We start from the raw sequence: 18757 nt of genomic DNA, 5'->3' as shown, positions 1-18757 counted from the left end.
CCACGCCCCCGTCAGCACCGCCCTCCGCAACGGGTCCCACCCCCTCCAGGCCACGCCCCCGCCGCCTGACCCGCGCGGAGGGCGAGTCATGTGCCTAGTCAAGATGGCGGCGCTCAGGGCGGCGGTGCTCGTGCTGCTGGGGCTGCGCCTGGGCTGCGCGGCGGCCGCCGTCCCCCTGGTTATCTGGCACGGCATGGGTGAGCCGGGACCGGTGACGGGGGGCCGGGCGAACCGCCGGTAACGGCTGTGTGGGCGGGGCGGCGGGGCTTAGCTGGCCCGGCCCGTGGCCGTGCTGGGACCCGAGCAGGCCCGAGGGGAGCTGGCAGGCCGCCCCCGGCCCCGCTCCGCTGTCCCCCTCCTCCAGGCCGCGGGTTTCAGCGGAGGCTGGGATGTGCTGGCCCTGCTCCCTGGGCCCGTGTGTGCGTTGGCAGCTCCTGATCCCGTTGCAGCAGGGGGGTCCTGGTGTGATGTTTGTGGAGGCGGGAGGTGGCGAGGTGAGGGCCTGGGCGGCGGCGTGACGGTGCTTCGCGCTGTTCCCTTTCACAGGAGACAGTTGCTGCAATCCACAAAGCATGGGCTACATTAAGAAAATAGTGGAGAATAAAATACCAGGGATTTATGTTCTGTCTCTCAAGATTGGAAGCAACCTGATACAGGTAATAACTGACTCCGCTGGCACTTGCGTTTCTGCTTGGCAGGGTGGTGGCCAGTGTGTGGATCTAAAGGTGCGATAGTTATTGCGGTCTCTGTTATCAACGTGGTTCCACAAGGATTCGGGTTGTGCTTTCCCTGCTAATTTTTTTTTTCTTTGTGCAGTAAACAGCTTTGACAGGTAGAAACTTGTAAAGTCTAGATAATACCTGCAGCCAAGAACTGGGGAAAAACAAATCCCTAGTCTAAACTGGATTAATATGCAAATCCGCTAATGAGCACTCTCTCACCACTCCAGGTGGTGAGGCATGTGATAAGACACCGTGCTCTTTAAGGCAGAGCTCTATCCCGTGCTATCCTTTCTGATTTACAACCATTTATTCACTATATATCCTCAGTATAATAAAGATACAGGCTTCTTCTGCACCTTCGTATTTTGTGACAGTTTTGTGTAGCCCTACGGAATCTCTTTAAATAGTGTCTCAGGATAATGTGCAATATCTATTATTTCTTGCGATCTGGAAAAGATGGGTGAAGTTTGAGGTTTTTATTTTATATATATACACAAAATCTGAAGGGACTCAAATTGTCAAGAAGTTTGGGGAAACGTCACTGTTCCGTATGAGAGTTTTGCCAGGCAGAGTAGGAACAAAAACGCGATAAAGGGAAGTCTCAAAACTTGAATTTCACTTCTGTCATATTGTGAAAGTTAAGGTCCTCTTTCAAAGGCAGAACTGTTAGCGATCTATTCATAGAGATTAAAATAACGTAAACCATTGTAAAGGTAGAAATTGTGCTTTCTAATCTGGCTAATCCATCAGGATATGGAGAACAGCTTCTTTATGAATGTGAACGATCAAGTGAGAGAGGTGTGCAGCCAACTTGCAAAGGACCCTCACCTGAAAGGAGGCTACAACGCAATGGGCTTCTCCCAAGGAGGCCAGTTCCTGTGAGTTTACCCTTCTGTTCCATTTCCAGTGACTTTTGTTGGGCTTTAGGTTGTGATGTAAAATTCTTTTCAAGTACCGAGCAGATGTAAACTGACAAACCCCTTTGTAAAGGTAGGAGCGCTCCAAAGGCAGGAATATGTTTGCCTGTGGCCCAGCTGTACCAGGAAGGGTTAATTCTCATTGCAAACGTTCCCCAAGTGCCCAAGCCCATGCAGTGGCAAGCTGGGAGGTGCGTGCGAACCAGCAGCGGTGGCCTGGGCACGCTGAGCGCCAGCTCAGCTCCTTCACCTTTCTCCACAGGAGGGCGGTGGCCCAGAGGTGTCCTTCTCCTCCCATGCTCAATTTGATCTCCGTTGGGGGGCAGCACCAAGGTAGTGTCTTCTTAAGTTACCCTGCCTCCTAACCACTGTGAAGGGTGGGGGGCTTTTGTTGGCAGGAGGAATGATTTTTTTTTGGCCTTTTCCTAAAAACTGACTGTTTTCTGGTGAATTTAACTGTCCCTTTGTTCCTGTCTGAATCTGGTGGTCTGCTTTGGCCCAGCTGTTAGCCGAGTACCTTCTGTCTTGGTCTGGCTTAACCAGCAAAGAGAAGGGACCTTTGTAAGCAGACAACTTATTGTCTGGGTAGAATTCTTACATACTTTGGAAGCACTTGGGATTAGTTGTTTTAGGAGAAGAAATTTCTAACTACATAGCAAAGCGTTTGTGAAACTAAACCTTCTGGGTCACAAGGATATTTTACAATCGGCACCTGGAAGGCTGAGGCCCCAAGGAAAGGGAGGTGCTTTTTGCAGGAGATTAAAGAGGCAGTATGAAATGGAATTTAAGAGGTGTACAGTTAAGAGTGGCTGGCAATGAATTTCAAATACTCCCCCCTGAGAATTTCCATGGCTTGAGTCTGTTTCTTTGTAGTGTAGTGGGAAGACTTGTAGGGAACCATCCTGAGACCTCCCGGGAACACACCAGGCGAGCTGGACGGTATTCCGCTTGTCTGCATGCCCCCATTCTCCAGAACATCATCCATTATCTCTGTGTGTAACGGCGCCCAGGGGCGGGAGGGCTGTCTAATGAGATTGCAGGATTAAAGGCTGCCTGATTCCCTGGGTAATTCTTGCCACTGCTCTGTAAGAGGGCGGTTCTTTACTAGCCAGAGGGATTAAGGGATTTGAGTTTGGCTCACCGAGTTGTTACACGTCTCCATACCCCAGGCGTGTACGGCTTTCCACGCTGTCCTGGTGAGAGCTCCCATATCTGTGACTGGATCCGAAAGACGCTGGATCTGGGCGCCTACACGCAAGCTGTTCAGGAGCAGTGAGTAACGACGGGGGCCAGGTCCACGTGAGAAGCTCTGGGTTTCCGATCTGATCTTTGTTTTTTTCTCTTCTCCAGCTTGGTACAAGCGGAGTATTGGCACGACCCTCTGAAGGAGGAGGACTACAGGAAAAAGAGCATCTTTTTGGCTGACATAAATCAGGAGAGGGTAAGGACCTGGCTGATGATTAAATGCTAGCAGGAGAGCAGGAGCCTTGGCAGTGAGTTCCTTCACGTTAGCTCTCCCTGGCAGTAGTTTTGCTGGAGTTCAAAGGGTAGCGTTTTCTGCCCTGCATCCCAGGAGCGTACAGAGTGGTTTTGCTGGTAGATTTATGAATGAGGCAGAGCAGTTCCTGCGTCGCTGCGCTCTTTTGGAGCGGCTGGTGTAGATACGCCACGTGCTTAGTCCACCCATCGCCATTTGAGTGGGCAAATCCTCTCCCTCCCCAGGAAGGCAGGGGAGGCCCGTCCCCTCTTTACAGCCTGGAGATGAGGCTGAAGGCCACGAGCACAGCACACAAGGGAGGCTGGCGGCAGAAATGCACCTTCCTGCCTCCTAGGCTGATGCAGTCCAGGGTTTCCTTTGCAGGTGCAAGGCAAGTTGGAGTGGGCCGTTTCCCCGACCCATCTCAGCGGGCTTTCCAGTGACTTGGATCTGTTCTCTGTTGCTTTCATCCAGGGCATCAATGAGACGTACAAGGAAAACCTGATGGCTCTGAAAAAGTTTGTGATGGTGAAATTTCTCAATGACACCATGGTCGACCCTCCGATCTCCGAGGTGAGGCAGGCAGGGCGGGTGCTGCTTTTGGGTGCTGGTTTGGTTCTTGCTTGTTCCTCATTTCGTGGCGAGGAACAGGCTGAGCACAAACGTAGGCCTGATACTGCACCGCTTGCAGCACCAGCAGAAGCTGGTGAAAGCCTGCTTCTCTCCTGGGAGCTCTCCAGCAACCGTTTCCTTGTTTTTATTCTGGTAGTGGTTTGGGTTTTACAAAAGCGGCCAAGCCAAGGAGACCGTCCCGCTGAAGGAGACCTCGCTGTACACAGAGGTATGTTCTGCTGGGGGCTGAGGGGTTTCTGCTATTTCCACTCCAAAGAACGTAGTGTCCCTGGGGCCTCGAGGAGCTCCAAACCCCACAGCTCTGCTCTGCTCACCACCTCTGCCGCTCCTGGGGCACGGCCTCCTCTTGCCAGTAGCTGTTTGGGAAGGCATTTCCCTCCGGGCCAGTTCTGGCAGTGGGAATTACAGTGGTGGTCTCACACCTGGCTCAAGATCCCCTTAATGAACTCTGCTCCTTTTTAAAGCCTTGCTGTAAGTCACCCAAAAATGCCTTTTTCCCCACTGTGAGGAGAAGCGTTGAAGAGCAGAGGTGGAAGCCACTCTGGCCTGCCAGCCACTTCTGCTGCAGCAAGTCTCTGACCATCAGTGCTCTTCTCCATGCGGCTTCCCCAGCCTTTGCCAGCGTTTGGCCGCGGCAGGGCCCCGGGAAGCTAGCTATGGTCATACTTCTCTCTGCAGGATCGCCTGGGGCTGCAGGAGATGGACAAAGCAGGAAAGCTGGTGTTCCTGGGGGTGAAAGGGGATCACCTGCACTTCTCAGAAGAGTGGTTTTACACCACTATCCTCCCCTTCCTCCAGTGAAGCTGAGGGGAGGCAGCACCACTGTAGTTAATGCAGCTGCTACTGTGCAACAGCACTTTCTGCATACAAGCCTGCAGGGAGCTGGGGAAGGGGAAGAAGAGGGGGCTTAGCTCAGCAGTTCCACAGCGTGCAGAGGTGGCACCCGCTACGCTGCGTAAGAGACCGGGGTTTGTCTGGATGTAATTACGCTCCAACAGGGGCGGACCGAGCCTTGCACTCACTCTGAAGCACTCCATCCTGCACAGGCTTCGGTTCTCAGAGCTGTGGCCCTGCCGGTCGCTTGGGGATGGCAAAATGATTAGCTGCGCGAGAGGTTTGTTATCCCCATCGCCTGTTCCTCGCAGGATGCGATGGCAGTATTAACTGAACTCACCAGAGCAAGAATGCTGTGTCTCCTAAAGGGATCAGCAAGTAGACTTAGGTGGCTGTACGCAGAGGAAAGATCTTACAGCCTGTCCTTCAAGATGGGGAAAAAGGGCCAAACTGAGAGGTTTCTGGGGGAAAAAGGAGGGTTTTGAATTAAGCAGGTATTAACAGCTTGAACAGTTTTCAACTAATGGCTTGTTTTATGCACTTTTGTACAGCAACTGCAATCAATAAAGACCTTTACATCTAACCAACTAAGAAAAGAGGTGAGATTTGACAACTGCTGACAATTTGATTTGAGGGGAGCTGAGGAGAGTCTGTACTTCCCCACAGGGAAAGTATGCGAAGCGGCAAGGGGCATCTTGTCCTGCCTGAGGTGCTGTGGGCCCCCCGAGAGTAAACAAGAGTCATTGTAATGAGCAAGTTGGCATTAACTTTATTCTATCTTCTGTATAATCTTAAGTACATAAGAAAGGTTTTTTCACAAGCCTCAGGAGAAGACGAGTACAAGTCACAGGACAGTCTCAAAATAAAAAAATTGCATATTTTTTTTGTAAGTTTTGTCCTAGAGAAAAAGAACATTGACACTTTACAGAGGAAATGCATTTAAGATATGCTTATGCCGCCCGAGGCGTTGGAAAAATGAAGGTCAAAGCACGTGCAGCTCCCTTTATGGGTCAGTACAGTACTGTGTCTCAGATCCATCACTCTGCTCCAGGGCCCTGGAACAGAGGCTGCAAGCTTCCACCAAAGTAAAGAGCCAAGCAACAGGGGAAAGGGGAAGGTGAGAGGAGTAACTTTATGGGGGCTGATTGCAGATGAGGAAGAGAGCGATGAACCGACTTGATCCAACTCGGGTATTTACAATACTGCACTACTGACCCTGGAATGAAGGAGACCCTTCCTCTGCAGAAGGGGACAGGTTCAGAAGAACTGTCCTGGAAGACGGAACCTGCATTCAGCTGCTCCGAGAAGGAAGCCCTGGGGCAAAGATTCCCTTGCGAGGGTGGAGGGCTCACGGAATCAGAGGTGCTCAGCTCCGAGCTACCAGCCAGGCTGCTGGGGGGGTAACTGCAGTCACTCCACTGCAGGCTTCCTGTGGCACTGGTTAATGTAAAGCCTCCTGTCGTGGCACGATCAGAAATACACTGAGCTAGTAGGAATGATGAAAGAGAGGTTGGGGTGGAATGCTGCGGCCCAGGTCCTCAGCCTTTGGTCCGACAAAGCCATTCCCATGTCCTGTAATGCCACCAACTAGCACACAGAGCTGGAAGGAGCAGCTTCCAGGACCTTCTTGAGACATCTGCCATAGCAGCTGGGTACCCTGGACCCTGACAAAAACCATTTTTTGTTAAAAAGGGGACAACATTCCTCTCTCACATGAACAGTTTGCTTAAAGGCGATACAAAAAAACCCCGAACAACACTCTGAAAGCCAACTGCCAGTACTGGCTGTGAAGTTCACCAAAAATCTGACTCGATCAATTGGTGCAGTTAGATCGGACAAGGGGAGGAGAAAAAAAAAAAAATACACCTTCCTGCTAATAGATGTGGCCGATAACTGACCCGCCACCTCCACCACACCCCAGCCAGAGGTATTTCAGTGACGGCAGGTAGCTGTGTCTCTCGGGTAGAAGAGAAGCAGTTTGAGAGCAGAAAGGTACAAGAAATCTAAGAGAATCATCTGAAAGCAGATTTGTCCCACAGCAGGGCCAGGGGAGGGCATGAGCCTTGGAGCTTTTCTGCTTAGCCAGCAATTTCTGTCACAGTGGTAACCAACTTCTGACCGTTCCACACCGTCTTGAACTGTTCTGGGACAGGGCATTCAGTCTGGAGGGTAAAAACAGAAAGCTGTTGTCACAAAACAGTTTATGACCGAGACTAGTAACTGTTCCCACTGCTTCAGGCATTTCTTTTCTTGGATACGTGCTCTGTCCCCTCCTGTACCACAAACGCTGCCTGTTCTGCCCCCAGGAGATCCTGAGGAAGCAGAAACTCTCACAAAACAGCAAGTATCTCCCTGCAAAGACACACAACTCGATTTGCTGGTTTTAGTATCCGATCGTCATTCACAACCTCCAAGTCGAGTCTAGAACTGTCCCTCCAGACCTCACCGTAACCGTGACATTCCCTGCAGGGCTCAGAACAGCAATCCTGTGACGTTCCCCGCAGGGCCCTGCGTTACCCCAACCCCAAGCAGACCACAACGATTTCAAAACTTAACACTCACAAAGTCACCACCCTCTGTGGGAATAAGGACATTCATCTCTGATGACTTGGCACTGACGATTTCGCAGTCTAGGGAGTTCTTGCTCAGATACACGTGGCAACCGTCCGTCTTGTTGATGGAAATCGTTGGCACTTTACCCATTACCTAGCAGGGCGGTCAAAGCAGTGAGAGGAGCATTAGCTTGAACCGGGCAACAACAACATTTTTCTTTTGCGCTTGCCTTCAAGGCAAGAGGTTTGACTCCAGCCCCCCTGCCGCAGGCACGCTGCATTCAAGTACTCCCACCTTTGGCAAAAATCCAAAGTTATTTCTTGTTCTGATCTCTTTAGAACAAAACTACAGTGAACGCTGGGCAAATTGGCCATCCCAAATCAGATACCAAAACGGGAATCGGAGTAGATGCTGCTGCTGGCCCCCTCCTTTGGCAGTCGCGTTGCGCTGCCCGCCTCACAGAGGCTAATCTTTTATCTGGAGCCCTGAGGCAGCTCAGTGAGGCAAATTTCAGCCCTTTCCTCAGGGCTGGGCAGGGTGAGCTGCAGAGCAGCAGGACAGAGGGTGTTTCACCAATGTTCTCCACAGATGCACGTTCCTGTTCTGGAAATAAAACTACTCAAAGCAGCAGATGCTCCAGACGGCCTGTGGTACAGCGCATCAGTCAGACTGCAGGCAGAGAACAGGTCGCAGACGCTCACCTGAACTTTAATGTCCCTGCTGTTGATGATCTCTACGATGCCCACCACGTCATCGAACACCAGCCCTAGCTTCTTACAGTTGTCTGCAAAGAAAAGACAGAGTAGCTCACAGAAAGGTTTTGGAGATTCAGCCGTCTGCAAACAGACCAGCAGGCAGGAGCAGTTCTCAGGGCTTCTCCACTTACCGAGGGTGATAGAGTTGATCTTGCCTTTGATTTGGAGTGTACTATTTGTGCACTTGAAAACATATGCTACCTGCTTCAACTCTGTGTCACTGATTACCAGGTTAGTGGCATTCTCCTGGTTTTCCTGAGAAGGCAGGGAAAACGCGCTTTATTTTTGGAATGCGGACCAATTAATCTGTGTGAGCAGCAGGGCAGCGTAGGCCCTTTAAAAGCAAACCGCATGTACCTTCAGGCTGGTGCCTCTTTCAAGAAAGGTCTTCAGGAGACCCTGCCTCCCTGCTGCAAAGCTCCCATCCCTCCAACCCACTCATGCCGACGCCAGGCACTCACCACTCTCCACTTTTTGCCCTCTAATTCTAGCAACGCAGGTGCCTTTGGAGAGGTTTTTTGGGAGGGATTAGCATTGCAGGCTGGTTTGGGAGCAGTGAAAGGTTTGGGTCCACTTCTCACAGGACCCCCTTGGTTCTTCAGTGCTGGATTCTTGTGGGTCTTCATGTCATCCGAGACATGTCTTAAGCCTGCAAGAGAAGTCAAACCCGAGATCCAGCTCTCCTGCAAGACTGCAGTTTCACAAACACCAGACATCAGTGATTACAACAATCATCATGATAACATTTTTCAAAACGCAAATAAATTATTGAGACTGGGCCCAAGTTGACTCCAAGCATGAGTGACAGCCAGCGAACGAGGGAGCAAGAGAGACCGATGCAATATTGCCGAGAACACAAGATGTCCTGTAGAACCAGGAGGTGCCAGCCTTCCACTCTGCAGCTGGAGAAAGCCTTGAGCCAAGCACCTCGCCTTTGTTTCACATCTGTCCTGCCACGCTAACCAGGTAACGCAAAAAAAGGGATACGTTTCGTGCAAATATGAATAGGTGCAAAACTGCACCTTTTGTGCTGGAGACGTGCAGGCAGCCAGAGGGCTCACTCTCTCCGGTCTCTTGCTGCACTTGACAGATGAGGCTGAGAATTCTAACTCGGATGGGCTCCCCCTGCCCCTGTGAACTGCCTCAGGGCTGCTTCTGGCTCCCAGCCTCATGCTCAGAGCAGGTGCTCTTTTGTTACTGCCAGCCTCCTTTCTGAGCAGGCGTACCGAGGGACAGCAGCAAGCCACGGATTCACAACACAACAGCGCTCTCGCTCGCGGCCGCCCTCCCTCCGCTCGCTATTTCCACCTACCAGAGGTGATGCCTTCTCCCCGATTGATCTGGGCGAAGAGCGCGGAGCGGGAGGCAGAGTCGTCTGTGCTGGAGCTCGTGGGGGCAGGAGCGGGTGGGGGAGGAGGGCCCGGTGGGGGGGGCGCAGCCCCGGCTGGGGCAGCGGATGGCAATTTAGCCCCTTCCGTTGCTACAGGACCCTGTAAGAGGCCGGCAAGAGGAAAGGCAATTGCACAAGCTCCATATCTGCTGCAATAACGTGCAATACTCATCTAAGAAGCTCCCGCCGATGCAGCCAGGACTTACCGTTTTGCTCCAAGTCAGCCCTGTGGTGTGATACTCTTTGATATAGGCCTGCAGCTCCGTCCAGATACTCAAATAAGCTTTCACCCAGTCCACTTGCTTTTTATCTCTGAGGACACAAGGAGATCACGAGGAGTGAGCACGCGCATTTGCCATTAAAACCCAAGGACTACAAACAGTTCTTTACGTCTCTCCGCCTCTCGGCCTACAGGCAAGACGCAGCTGGACCAGCACAGCAGCCTCGCGCCTCCAGCACTCTGCTCTAGCTTCAGTATTAATCGTGCACCTGCAGGCAGAAGGCCACAGGCCTGCTCTGCGCTGTAACCCATTTTAATTCAGGAGTCTGGCACGTCCAACACGACCCATTCCCGAGACAACCTGCTGCCCTGGGAAACAGCTCAGCTGCCAGACGATGCCGAGACAAGAGCAGCAATACACTGGCTACCAGAGATTCCAAGGAATCTTGTCGCTAAGGATCAGGAAAGAACAGCTAAATGAGGCTTTATAAATATACCCTGCCTTTAAAAAGAAGAATGCAATAAAGACCAAGGCAGCTGTGGTTAGATACTGGAGCAGCCCCTACACACCCAGTTAGCTGTGTTCAGTGACATCTTTAAGAGAGAAGGCGAACTTACACATCCTTGTACTCCTTGAGGATCCGGTTGGTATAAAACATGGCAGCATCGGTCATTTCCTTCACATAAGGACCAGGCTTTGGAGCCTAAAGAAGAAAGAACACAGTGGCGTGGAACCCAACGGTTGCGTGGAACCGAACTCCCACGACCGGGGAGCCAGACTCTTCCCACCAGCCCAAGGAAACCACTTCCCACCAGAGTTCTTACCATGGCCACCCAGCCCAGGGCTGGGATGCTCTCGCTGACTGCTGATAAGTGATTGAACAGTTTGCTACCACGGTTCTTCTCCCTGAAATTCTGCACCACCTGGATTTGCTCTGAAATTGGTTTCAGAAGCGATGAGAACGCACTCTGCAGGACGAGAGGGACAATAACAATTAAGAACATCAGTCTTGCTCTGGAATGGCTGCACATCGTCACTGGCCGCTCTGCCGAGATGACGGTCACTCGGAGGAAGATTCCAACTGGCACAAGTTGCTGCTACAGCGCCTGTCCAGGCCCGGCCCTCCCTGCGAGCCGAGCTCAGTCCCACAGCCCAGCTCCTCCACGGCTGAAGTCATAGCTCCTAACCGGATTGGTACTATGGGAGTACGCCAAGAACTGTGACTCATGTTCGATCCAAGAGGCACTGACAAAGCTTGTTAGTAACGAGGACAGAAATAGCATTTGCCTTTCCTGGATTCTTTTGTTCCAAGACAGTTTGTCAAATTTTTCTTCTCCTTTACAAACCCCCGGAGAAAGGGGGTGCTATGCAGGCTTTTGCAGTTTGGGATCTACAGCCTGCACTCCAATCGGAGTCGCAGCAAATTCTCAACTTGCCTTATCAAGCTGCACTTCAGGATTCAAGTTACTTCTCAAGTCAATCCAAGCCTTTAATACTGATAAAAACTGTTTCTGTGTGTTGTTCACTTGGAACGCTGACTGAAAGTGCTTAGAAGTCTTCCAAGGGCAGGGCAGAGCAGCCAATTGCACATTTCCAGAGATGCCTCTTGGGCAACTTCTCTTTCCTCTAAGATCAGAAATTCTCCTGCTGGTGGCAGCAGTGAGGGACAAATTTGGGCAAAACTTGCTTTTCAAAGCCTCGGCTTTTCCATTTGCTGTCCTTTCCTCTGTTTAGGCGAAAACAGAGAGGTTCCAAGGACCACTGCCCAGGCTACGCTTTCAGAAGCTCCAGCCCAGCGCCACTGTCAAGTAACAGGATGGGGAAATTCTTCACCACAAGCAATGAGAGTTCATACATTTTGCATTTTAAACTGGCTGCTCCAGAACTGACTAGACTCCCCCAAGACAACCTGCACAAAGACCTACGGTAGATTAAGGTGGTTGTTTGTTCATCATCCTTTGTTTAAATAACACGTCAGTGGAATTTGTAAGCAGATTCTCAGACTAGAGGCTGTGCAGAGCAGCACCCCACCAAGCCTGGGGAAAGACAAACAGCCCTCCAGTGCTGAGTTTGGGGAACGAGATGCAGATATATTTTGCAGTGAATAGGAAAGTAGCACAGAAATCCAGCTGCCACAGCATAGCAGCAGAAGCCATGACTAAGCCAGATAATAACTGCACAGAAAAGCAAAGTGGGATCCTGTTGCTCAGGAAAAGCAGTTCTCAGCAGGGAAAAGCCAAGGCATTCAGGGTCAGATTCTCAGTCACACGTCCTGCTGAGAAGCAGCAGCCTAGGGTAAAGTGTTAAATTACTTACTAAGGACAAATCAATCCTAAAAGCCTAGCTATTATTCAGAGACCATTCAGGAGAGACAAGTGTGTTATACTTCAGGAGGAGCTTAATGCCTGAAAGTCTATAAGCATCACAATGAAAAGCACGCTCTATGCAGATTCCACCGTGGCTCCTGTCTCAGACAAGTTCCTGTCTGCAGGTTGCATCTGAGGGAACAGGGATTGTGCAGTGTTGGTGCAAGGTGAAACTCGAGGCAGACGCTGTGAGATGACACTCACGAGCCGCTCTGACAGCAACAGAACGCTTGTTGCTCTAATGACTGGAAAATGCCAGGTCTGCAGCTCTAAGCATCAACCTCCAGAATTCTGCCCGGTATCGGGTGAGCACCCAGAACAATTCACGCTTTCAGCAAGTGCCACCCCATGAATGCAAGTGTCTCTGGTCCTGCTCTGGTTCCCCTTTTGGGGCCACTGTAACGCCCAGACTCCCCTCCAGTGGCAGTCACCCCCAGCTCCGAGGTAAGGGCACACAAGTTTCTGACGAGTGATTTCCCCGACTTACCTCTGTTGGCTGCTGATGCTGAGATGCCATCACCAGAAGAACCCTCTCACTCATCAAGCCCGCATGAACCATCTCAGCCTAAGAACAGAGAGAAACATGAGAGAGCTTCCCTTGCACCCAGCGTAACACTAATAGTCATTCAAGCTCCTGCTGCTCACAGTTCCTGTCTGTAAGAAAGCAGCTATGCTGACCCCAAAGCACGTATTCTTGGAGACACCCATCCTCAGAGAAAACCTGCAAGTGTACGAGCTCTCGGGCTGGGTAGTTTACAGGCCTCCTAAAGGCAGGAGCCAAAATCCGTAAAGAGAGCTAGGCACCTAACTAATAAAGATTTCAAGAAGGAGGTTTGATTCATAGTGTGTGTAGGTGGCAATCTGCTGGAGGTTATCTGGGCATCTGCATCTGTTTTGAATCCTCCAGGATTACAAACATCCTAGAATACAGCGCTAAAGGAATGCAAACACTGACAGCAAACTTGGCCCTTAACAGCCCTGAAGAACAAGCAGCATCTGTTTAGAGTGGAGGGAGAACGTGAGTCCTTACGTGCTTCTGCACATCCCCGCCAACTTCTTTGCTGATCTTGATATACTCAGCTACCGGGCCAGCCAGAAGGGCATCGAAAGCCTGCACATACTGAGCCACTCCTGCAGGGAAGGAACCAGAGCACATGTATCACCGAGAGGCACTGGGTGGGCTCCGGGCGGGGAGCACCGACACGCACTGCGCTCCTGGGCCGCACCTCCCACCTGCTCCGCACTGAACCTTCCCCGGGTCACGACGGCCGAACGCGGGAGGCTCAGCCCGAAGCACGCAGCTGAACGCAGACGAGGGAAGCGCTGCAGCCACAGGAAGCCCTTATCTTAGCAGGATGGTAACCGCAGGCGCCTCTGCGTTTGCGCAGTATCTGCTGCGAAACTCGCTTCCCCTCTGCGCAGGGCCAGTTCATCTAACAACCCTCTGCACGCCTGCACGAGCACCGCCCGTGCTGCAACAGCTACTGCTGGTGTCTGACACCGCCGCTTCAGCACAGGGACTCCCGTGGGGCGACGCTGCTGGGGAGGTGGCTCGGGCCTTACCTTTGGAAGAGCCATCTGCACACATGCCAGATCCTTGGCACACCGTCTCCAGGCGCTCCACAGCCTTCTCCAACCGTTCAACCAGTCTTTCCATATCTACCGCTGTCCACAACCTGCACAGACAGAATACAATTATTCACATCCTCTGACAGTATGAAACTCGTACACCAAATATTGAAGAGGGTTTATCAGCTGTCTGGTACAAGCCCTACCAGTTCCAGAAGAATAATTTCTACGTAGCTCCGCACCCTAATGATGGACGGCAGGGCACCCTCACATTAGCAGGGACATTCGGGTTACACAACGGCCATGCCCACAGCCACTTTCTATTGCCACAGTCGCTCCTTAATGGCCACACAGCCTTATTCCATTGTAAGGACTTCTTACACGGATAAGGATACTAAAACTTATATCTTCTAACCTTGTATTGACAGCACTCAATAAAACAAAGGTCTGCACAGAACCTCACTGCAGTCAGTTCTTGGCCAAAGTCCCAGCTGTGACCACGTAGCAAATCAGGTGTGAGTGCTTCACCGGGAGTTCACACACATCAGGTCAGAACTAGTGGTTTTGATTCTGCAAATGCATCCACAGGGACCTCCCGAAGTCCTGAATTCCTCCAAGGAACATCTATAACTCCAGCACGGCTACGGTACAGAGCATCAGCGTGCAAAATGAGCTGCCCTGGCACACGCGAAGACGAGCAGCTGCACAAGCTAAGGCGGCATAGCTGCCTCCACAACAATGCGCCCCTGTTCACACTCTCCCTCTGCAGGCTTTGCTATCTGAACTGCAGAATCTACTCTGCAAGCAGCGCACAGGAAGGCGATTTAGGCACATAAGTCATTTGAAGCGTCTCATCTGGAAAAGTCTTAAGTGTCATATAAACTTTCCATTAATTACTGCTTTGCAGAGACTCTGCACCAAGGAGCAAGACAAGTCACGCTCCGAGCACACTAATGCGCGGGGAATGCAGGGAGGGACTAGCAAGTCACCAATTGCATTTTTATCTTATCACCACTCATCGAAAGACTTTACCATGTGAATCACAATTATGGCCTGGACACAGCTTCCTTCTTATTGCAACAAAGCCCTGCCTGGAGAACGTCCTTCCCAGCACATTCCCCAGCCTACCCAAAAAGGAAGGCAGGGTTTACCCAGCTGTGTCGATGAACTGGTGCTAGAGCTCCCTCGGAAACGAAACCTGAAGTTCTAACTAGGGTTTTGCTCTTGCTCGCAAGCCTCCTCAGCCCTGCTCTGAAGTGCATGTTTTCACCCAGCTTCCAGAGGCTGTGGGGCAGATCCAGCGTGACATCAGCGCCGCTCGTGACTAACAAGACAAACAAGGCCGTCTTCCACCCCGCTTTCGCCTGCTTGCATCAGGAGAAGCAGCACTGATGCGGGGGGCAGGGGAGAGGCCCCCCCCTCCAAGAGGAAGAAAGCAGTTTCCTCCTCCATGCACGGGTGAGCCAGAGGAGACACTGTGTGTAAAACTGGACAGCAGTAACTGGATGGCTTCCAGATATAAAAAAAGTTCAGAGAGGCTGAAACTTGTGGGCAGTCACCCCTATAATCAACAGTAATGAATACCTTCTCTCTTTTTTTTTTTTAATTCTGTACAATGTAGAAATCCCGACCACAGGATCGTCAGCGCTCTGCTGCAGCCGGGGACGACGCATCCAGAATGGGGCTCACGTCTTCAAGTGGGAGCGCAGCCAAGAGCAGGGCTCTGCCTCCCCCGCTCTCAGCACACGAAAAGAAGGAATTTTTTTCCCCCCCCCCAAAAGAGCCACCTGTTAAGGAAATTCTCCCACGCTTTGAGAGTGCGGCAAGAGAGAGGGGTGTAACGCGCGGGTTTCAGGAAGGACACCGGGTTTACGGAGCGCTGGGCAAAGCTGCTGTTCTGCACCGCTGATCCCCACCACATTGCACGCGAGGCTCTAATCTGATCAGCTCCATTACCGAGTCGCAAACTGCATTTCAAATCAGGATTACAAACCAGAAAGTCCAGATGGAAAGCTGCTTCCGACCCCCAGCAATAAAACATGCTGTTGCGAGGAGCACAGTGCATCAATTCTAGATACGCTGTCGGGATTAATGTCCTTTAACAAGACAGCATTCCGTGAGATTCAGATTCCTTCCAGTCCCTTGCCATCTGACACGTCCTTCCCGGGCCCCAGCGGGTTTCCCTGACAGAAGCCATAAACTCACGAGGGCTCGATACCAGCTTTGTAAACCTAGCACTATCTGGCAGATGGTGAACTCATTTTAATTTCTGTTTAACAGGCAGCATTAGGACAACTCACAAGATTAAGTCACTTGGTAAATTGGCAGCAAAACCAGAACTAAGTGCAGGCAGCGCAAAGTCCTAGAGCAGGCAGCTATATCTCAGTCACTCCTTGCTAAAGCTGTCTTGACTCACCGTTACTATGCTCTTTGCCCTGGAGATGCAGCTCTTTCTGCTATCTACATGCCCATCCAGAATGAAATAAAGGTATTTAATTGTACAGACCAAAATCTAACTAACATTAAGAGCCAGAGTGTGCAATCCAGAGAGATTAATGTTTAGCGACGGGGAAAAAAAAAAATAAGATCACAAAGCAGACCTGGCTGGGCTACAGCTAAACAGTGTTCAGTCTGTCGATCACTCTGAATGCAGAATAATCTGTCAGGAAGCGACAAACTGACTTCACAGATCTCAGCAATAAAAAGGGATCTCATTGGCCTTCTTTAAAGAGGAAGCTGAGGCACACAGACCATCGAAGGGTCATTTTTGCTCAGCGCATCGTCCCCCGCTCAGGAGGAATGAGAAAGGCTGTCAAGCTACGCCGTGCAGCCGGGGGTTAGAGTTCTCCAGCTCTCAGAAGTGGAGTTGAGATGAAGCTCTCCCTTTTGGGACTATAATGCAGGATTTAAATCTCGGTCTTGGTTAAATTCAATTGAACTTTGATTACCAATGGAGCGGAAGTGATGGGCTCACAGCAGACGCATTTCACCCTGGGCCAGAAAGTCCATCCATTTTCATAGCACATTTAGTTAATCTATTAACTAGCCTTTATTTCCATCAAAGCTTGGGAACATGGTTTTGAACACACTGTACAGCCAACAGGCTTTAATCTACAACTGGACTGTTTTGATATACCGATCAGAGCAATAAAGGGAAGGGATTCGATTTGTAAAAACACTAGCTAGCCCACAGCCGATCCCGTACACCGCCACGGTAAGAGTTTCCTGTTTGGAGAATACCAAGGAGCCGGCGCGTCCCAGCCAAAGGCCGGTCCTCAGAGGAGCGAGTTCTCATAAAAACGGCATAAACGAAATGCTTCCGGTTGCCTGAGACAGCACGCTAACCTGCGCCCTCGCTTAGACGTTCTGGAAGACAGAAATGTTAGTTTTATAGCCAAAGCGAGTCAAACCTACGCCTCTGTTCAGATTCAGCTTTTGCGAAGCCCGACAAACTGCTGTCAGCAACACGAAATTTGCATCAGCCACTTCCTGTTTCTACAGGCAGAAGGAACGAAGATGGGACAACTAAATTAGGAACATACCACAGTTTATTTCTGAGCTGACACTGGAATATCTCAGGGGATCAGCTACCAGATGATTTCCAACATATCTTCCAAAAGCCCAAAGATTTTTTTTTTTTTTAAAGACAGTTCAGCTCATCAAAAAAAGGAACTATTTGAAGCAAGAGAGGAGTCAAATGCCCGAATTTAGTCAGTTGTCAGGACCAGCCACGAACACAAGACAGCCATTGCTAGCCCCAGCAGCTGCCAAGACCGAGATCTCTGCTGTTTAGAGTACAACAATACTTGTTGACATCGCTCCAGAACCCACGGTGTCTACTTCTGGTATTTCAGATCTACTTTATTTAGAAAACCAAAAGCACCTTAAAAAAAAAAAAAAAATCCATCTGGACCCCATTTAAGCTCTCTCAAATAACAAATCCTACTGATTAACAATGTTATTTGGCATTTTTACTCAAACATTAAGAGAAGGTTAAAGCATCACTTCACACTAGAGCGAGCGCAAGGACTCTTTTTTTCATCACAATTATATGAAACAGGAGGTTTGCACTTGCCAGGCTCTGTTGCTACGCTCCTCTCATTTCCATTCCCCGTCAGGGCGATGAATCCACCAGGGAAGCAACTGAGGATCTCAGATCTAAGCTAAATTGGATACAGTACCAAGCTCCAGATCAGGAATCCAGAGCATCAAACCTCGTCAGCATCCCTCCCGAGCTGTGCCGGCTCGAGCAGAGGCTGCTTGGCTGAACTTTGTTACATGAATAAAAAGGGGTATTTATGGCTTTCAGAAAGCTCAGCAATATTCCGGGGACACGAGGATCGCCTCAGGAAGAAAAAGGGAATACAGCAGTTTTTTTCGAGGTCGCTGATTCTTGGTTTTTCAGCGCTGTGCACCTACAGCCCGGGTCTCGGGGAATTACAGAACCCGATGCGCAAAATCCCGTCACCTGAGGCGCGAAACGCCCGTACCGGTTTTTTTAATTTCACTATCACAAAATCCAAAGCCATCGCTTACGCGTTTATCCCCCTCCCCCCCGTCCCCGCCGCAACGCAGAAGGCAGAGGAGAGCTCAGCAACAGGCTGAGGACAAAACCCCTCGCCAAGCCCAGCGAGACGGGGAGGCCGACAGAAACACCCTGGCCGCGGCCCCTGCCGGCCCCGGTAACCCCCGTCCCGGGTAACCCCCGCCCCGCTCCCGGGCAGGATTCGGGCGCCGGGGCGGCCCCGGGCCGGGCCCCCACGCCAGGAAGCGCCTCCGCTCGCCGCAGGAGGCCCCGGGGAAGCCCGATGCTGCCCGGCCCGGTGCCACGGGCGGCGGCGGGCCCCGTGACAGCCGCCTCGGGGAGTTTTCACCGTTCCGTGACTAAATTAACCCGAAACCTCCACGTTTAACGGATTTACCCCCAGCAACCGGGCCTGAGCAGCCCCGCCTCCCTGCGCGGCCCCGGCAGAGCCGGACGGAGCCCCCTCAGCCCGGCCGGGCCCGACCCCTGCACCGGCGCCCCCCCCGGCCAGCCCCGGGGCCCAGCGGGGCCGCTAGCGGCTCCCTCCCGGTAGTCTGCTCCCGCTGATTGCGGAGCAGGGCCCGCGGCCCCGGCGGGGAGCCCCGGCCCCGTCGCTCCCGTCACGACCGGACCGGACCGGACCAGACCTCACCTCCCCGCCGCGCTCCCGCTCCGCCGCCGCCCGGCGCCGCCCAGCACCCCCCGCGCCCGCCGCTTCCGGCCCCCGCCCCGCGCGCCGGAAGTACGCACGGCGCGGCGCCGGCAGGGAGGAGGAGCTTCGGTCAGCCGCGGCTC

General features: G+C 51.8%; 2 protein-coding genes across 2 annotated transcripts; one reads left to right on the top strand and one right to left on the bottom strand.

Moving 5' to 3' along the window:
* The first annotated feature begins 41 nt into the window (after window positions 1–41).
* PPT1 (palmitoyl-protein thioesterase 1) lies at window positions 42–5170 on the top strand. Its single transcript, XM_087760578.1, has 9 exons — window positions 42–197; window positions 547–656; window positions 1473–1600; window positions 1902–1972; window positions 2809–2911; window positions 2990–3080; window positions 3591–3689; window positions 3886–3957; window positions 4428–5170. The coding sequence occupies exons 1-9, from the start codon at window positions 89–91 to the stop codon at window positions 4548–4550; spliced, it is 906 nt and encodes a 301-aa protein (XP_087616704.1). The 5' UTR covers window positions 42–88; the 3' UTR covers window positions 4551–5170.
* A 156-nt stretch (window positions 5171–5326) lies between these two features.
* Window positions 5327–18688, bottom strand: CAP1 (cyclase associated actin cytoskeleton regulatory protein 1). The gene is made up of 13 exons (XM_087760577.1): window positions 18615–18688; window positions 13432–13544; window positions 12899–12999; window positions 12356–12433; window positions 10327–10470; window positions 10120–10205; window positions 9488–9593; window positions 9204–9381; window positions 8353–8540; window positions 8023–8146; window positions 7838–7920; window positions 7146–7289; window positions 5327–6745 (listed from the first exon to the last, which is right to left on the bottom strand). The coding sequence occupies exons 2-13, from the start codon at window positions 13523–13525 to the stop codon at window positions 6662–6664; spliced, it is 1410 nt and encodes a 469-aa protein (XP_087616703.1). The 5' UTR covers window positions 13526–13544; window positions 18615–18688; the 3' UTR covers window positions 5327–6661.
* Window positions 18689–18757: the final 69 nt, after the last annotated feature.

The sequence above is a fragment of the Nipponia nippon genome, unplaced genomic scaffold, assembly GCF_047370975.1.
Source record: "Nipponia nippon isolate SJK-2023a ecotype South Korea unplaced genomic scaffold, ASM4737097v1 scaffold_23, whole genome shotgun sequence".
Classification (NCBI taxonomy): Eukaryota; Metazoa; Chordata; class Aves; order Pelecaniformes; family Threskiornithidae; genus Nipponia; species Nipponia nippon.
This window is presented reverse-complemented; position numbering and strand designations above follow the sequence as displayed.

Coding starts and splice junctions, on each gene's coding strand:
- CAP1 (XM_087760577.1), bottom strand. CDS start 13,525: ATGGAAAGACTGGTTGAACGGTTGGAGAAGGCTGTGGAGCGCCTGGAG. Junction 10,471..12,355: donor AGCATCAGCAGCCAACAGAG/GTAAGTCGGGGA, acceptor CTCGTCCTGCAG/AGTGCGTTCTCATCGCTTCT. Junction 6,746..7,145: donor CCACAGAGGGTGGTGACTTT/GTGAGTGTTAAG, acceptor TTTACCCTCCAG/ACTGAATGCCCTGTCCCAGA.
- PPT1 (XM_087760578.1), top strand. CDS start 89: ATGTGCCTAGTCAAGATGGCGGCGCTCAGGGCGGCGGTGCTCGTGCTG. Junction 1,601..1,901: donor TCCCAAGGAGGCCAGTTCCT/GTGAGTTTACCC, acceptor CTTTCTCCACAG/GAGGGCGGTGGCCCAGAGGT. Junction 3,690..3,885: donor TCGACCCTCCGATCTCCGAG/GTGAGGCAGGCA, acceptor TTATTCTGGTAG/TGGTTTGGGTTTTACAAAAG.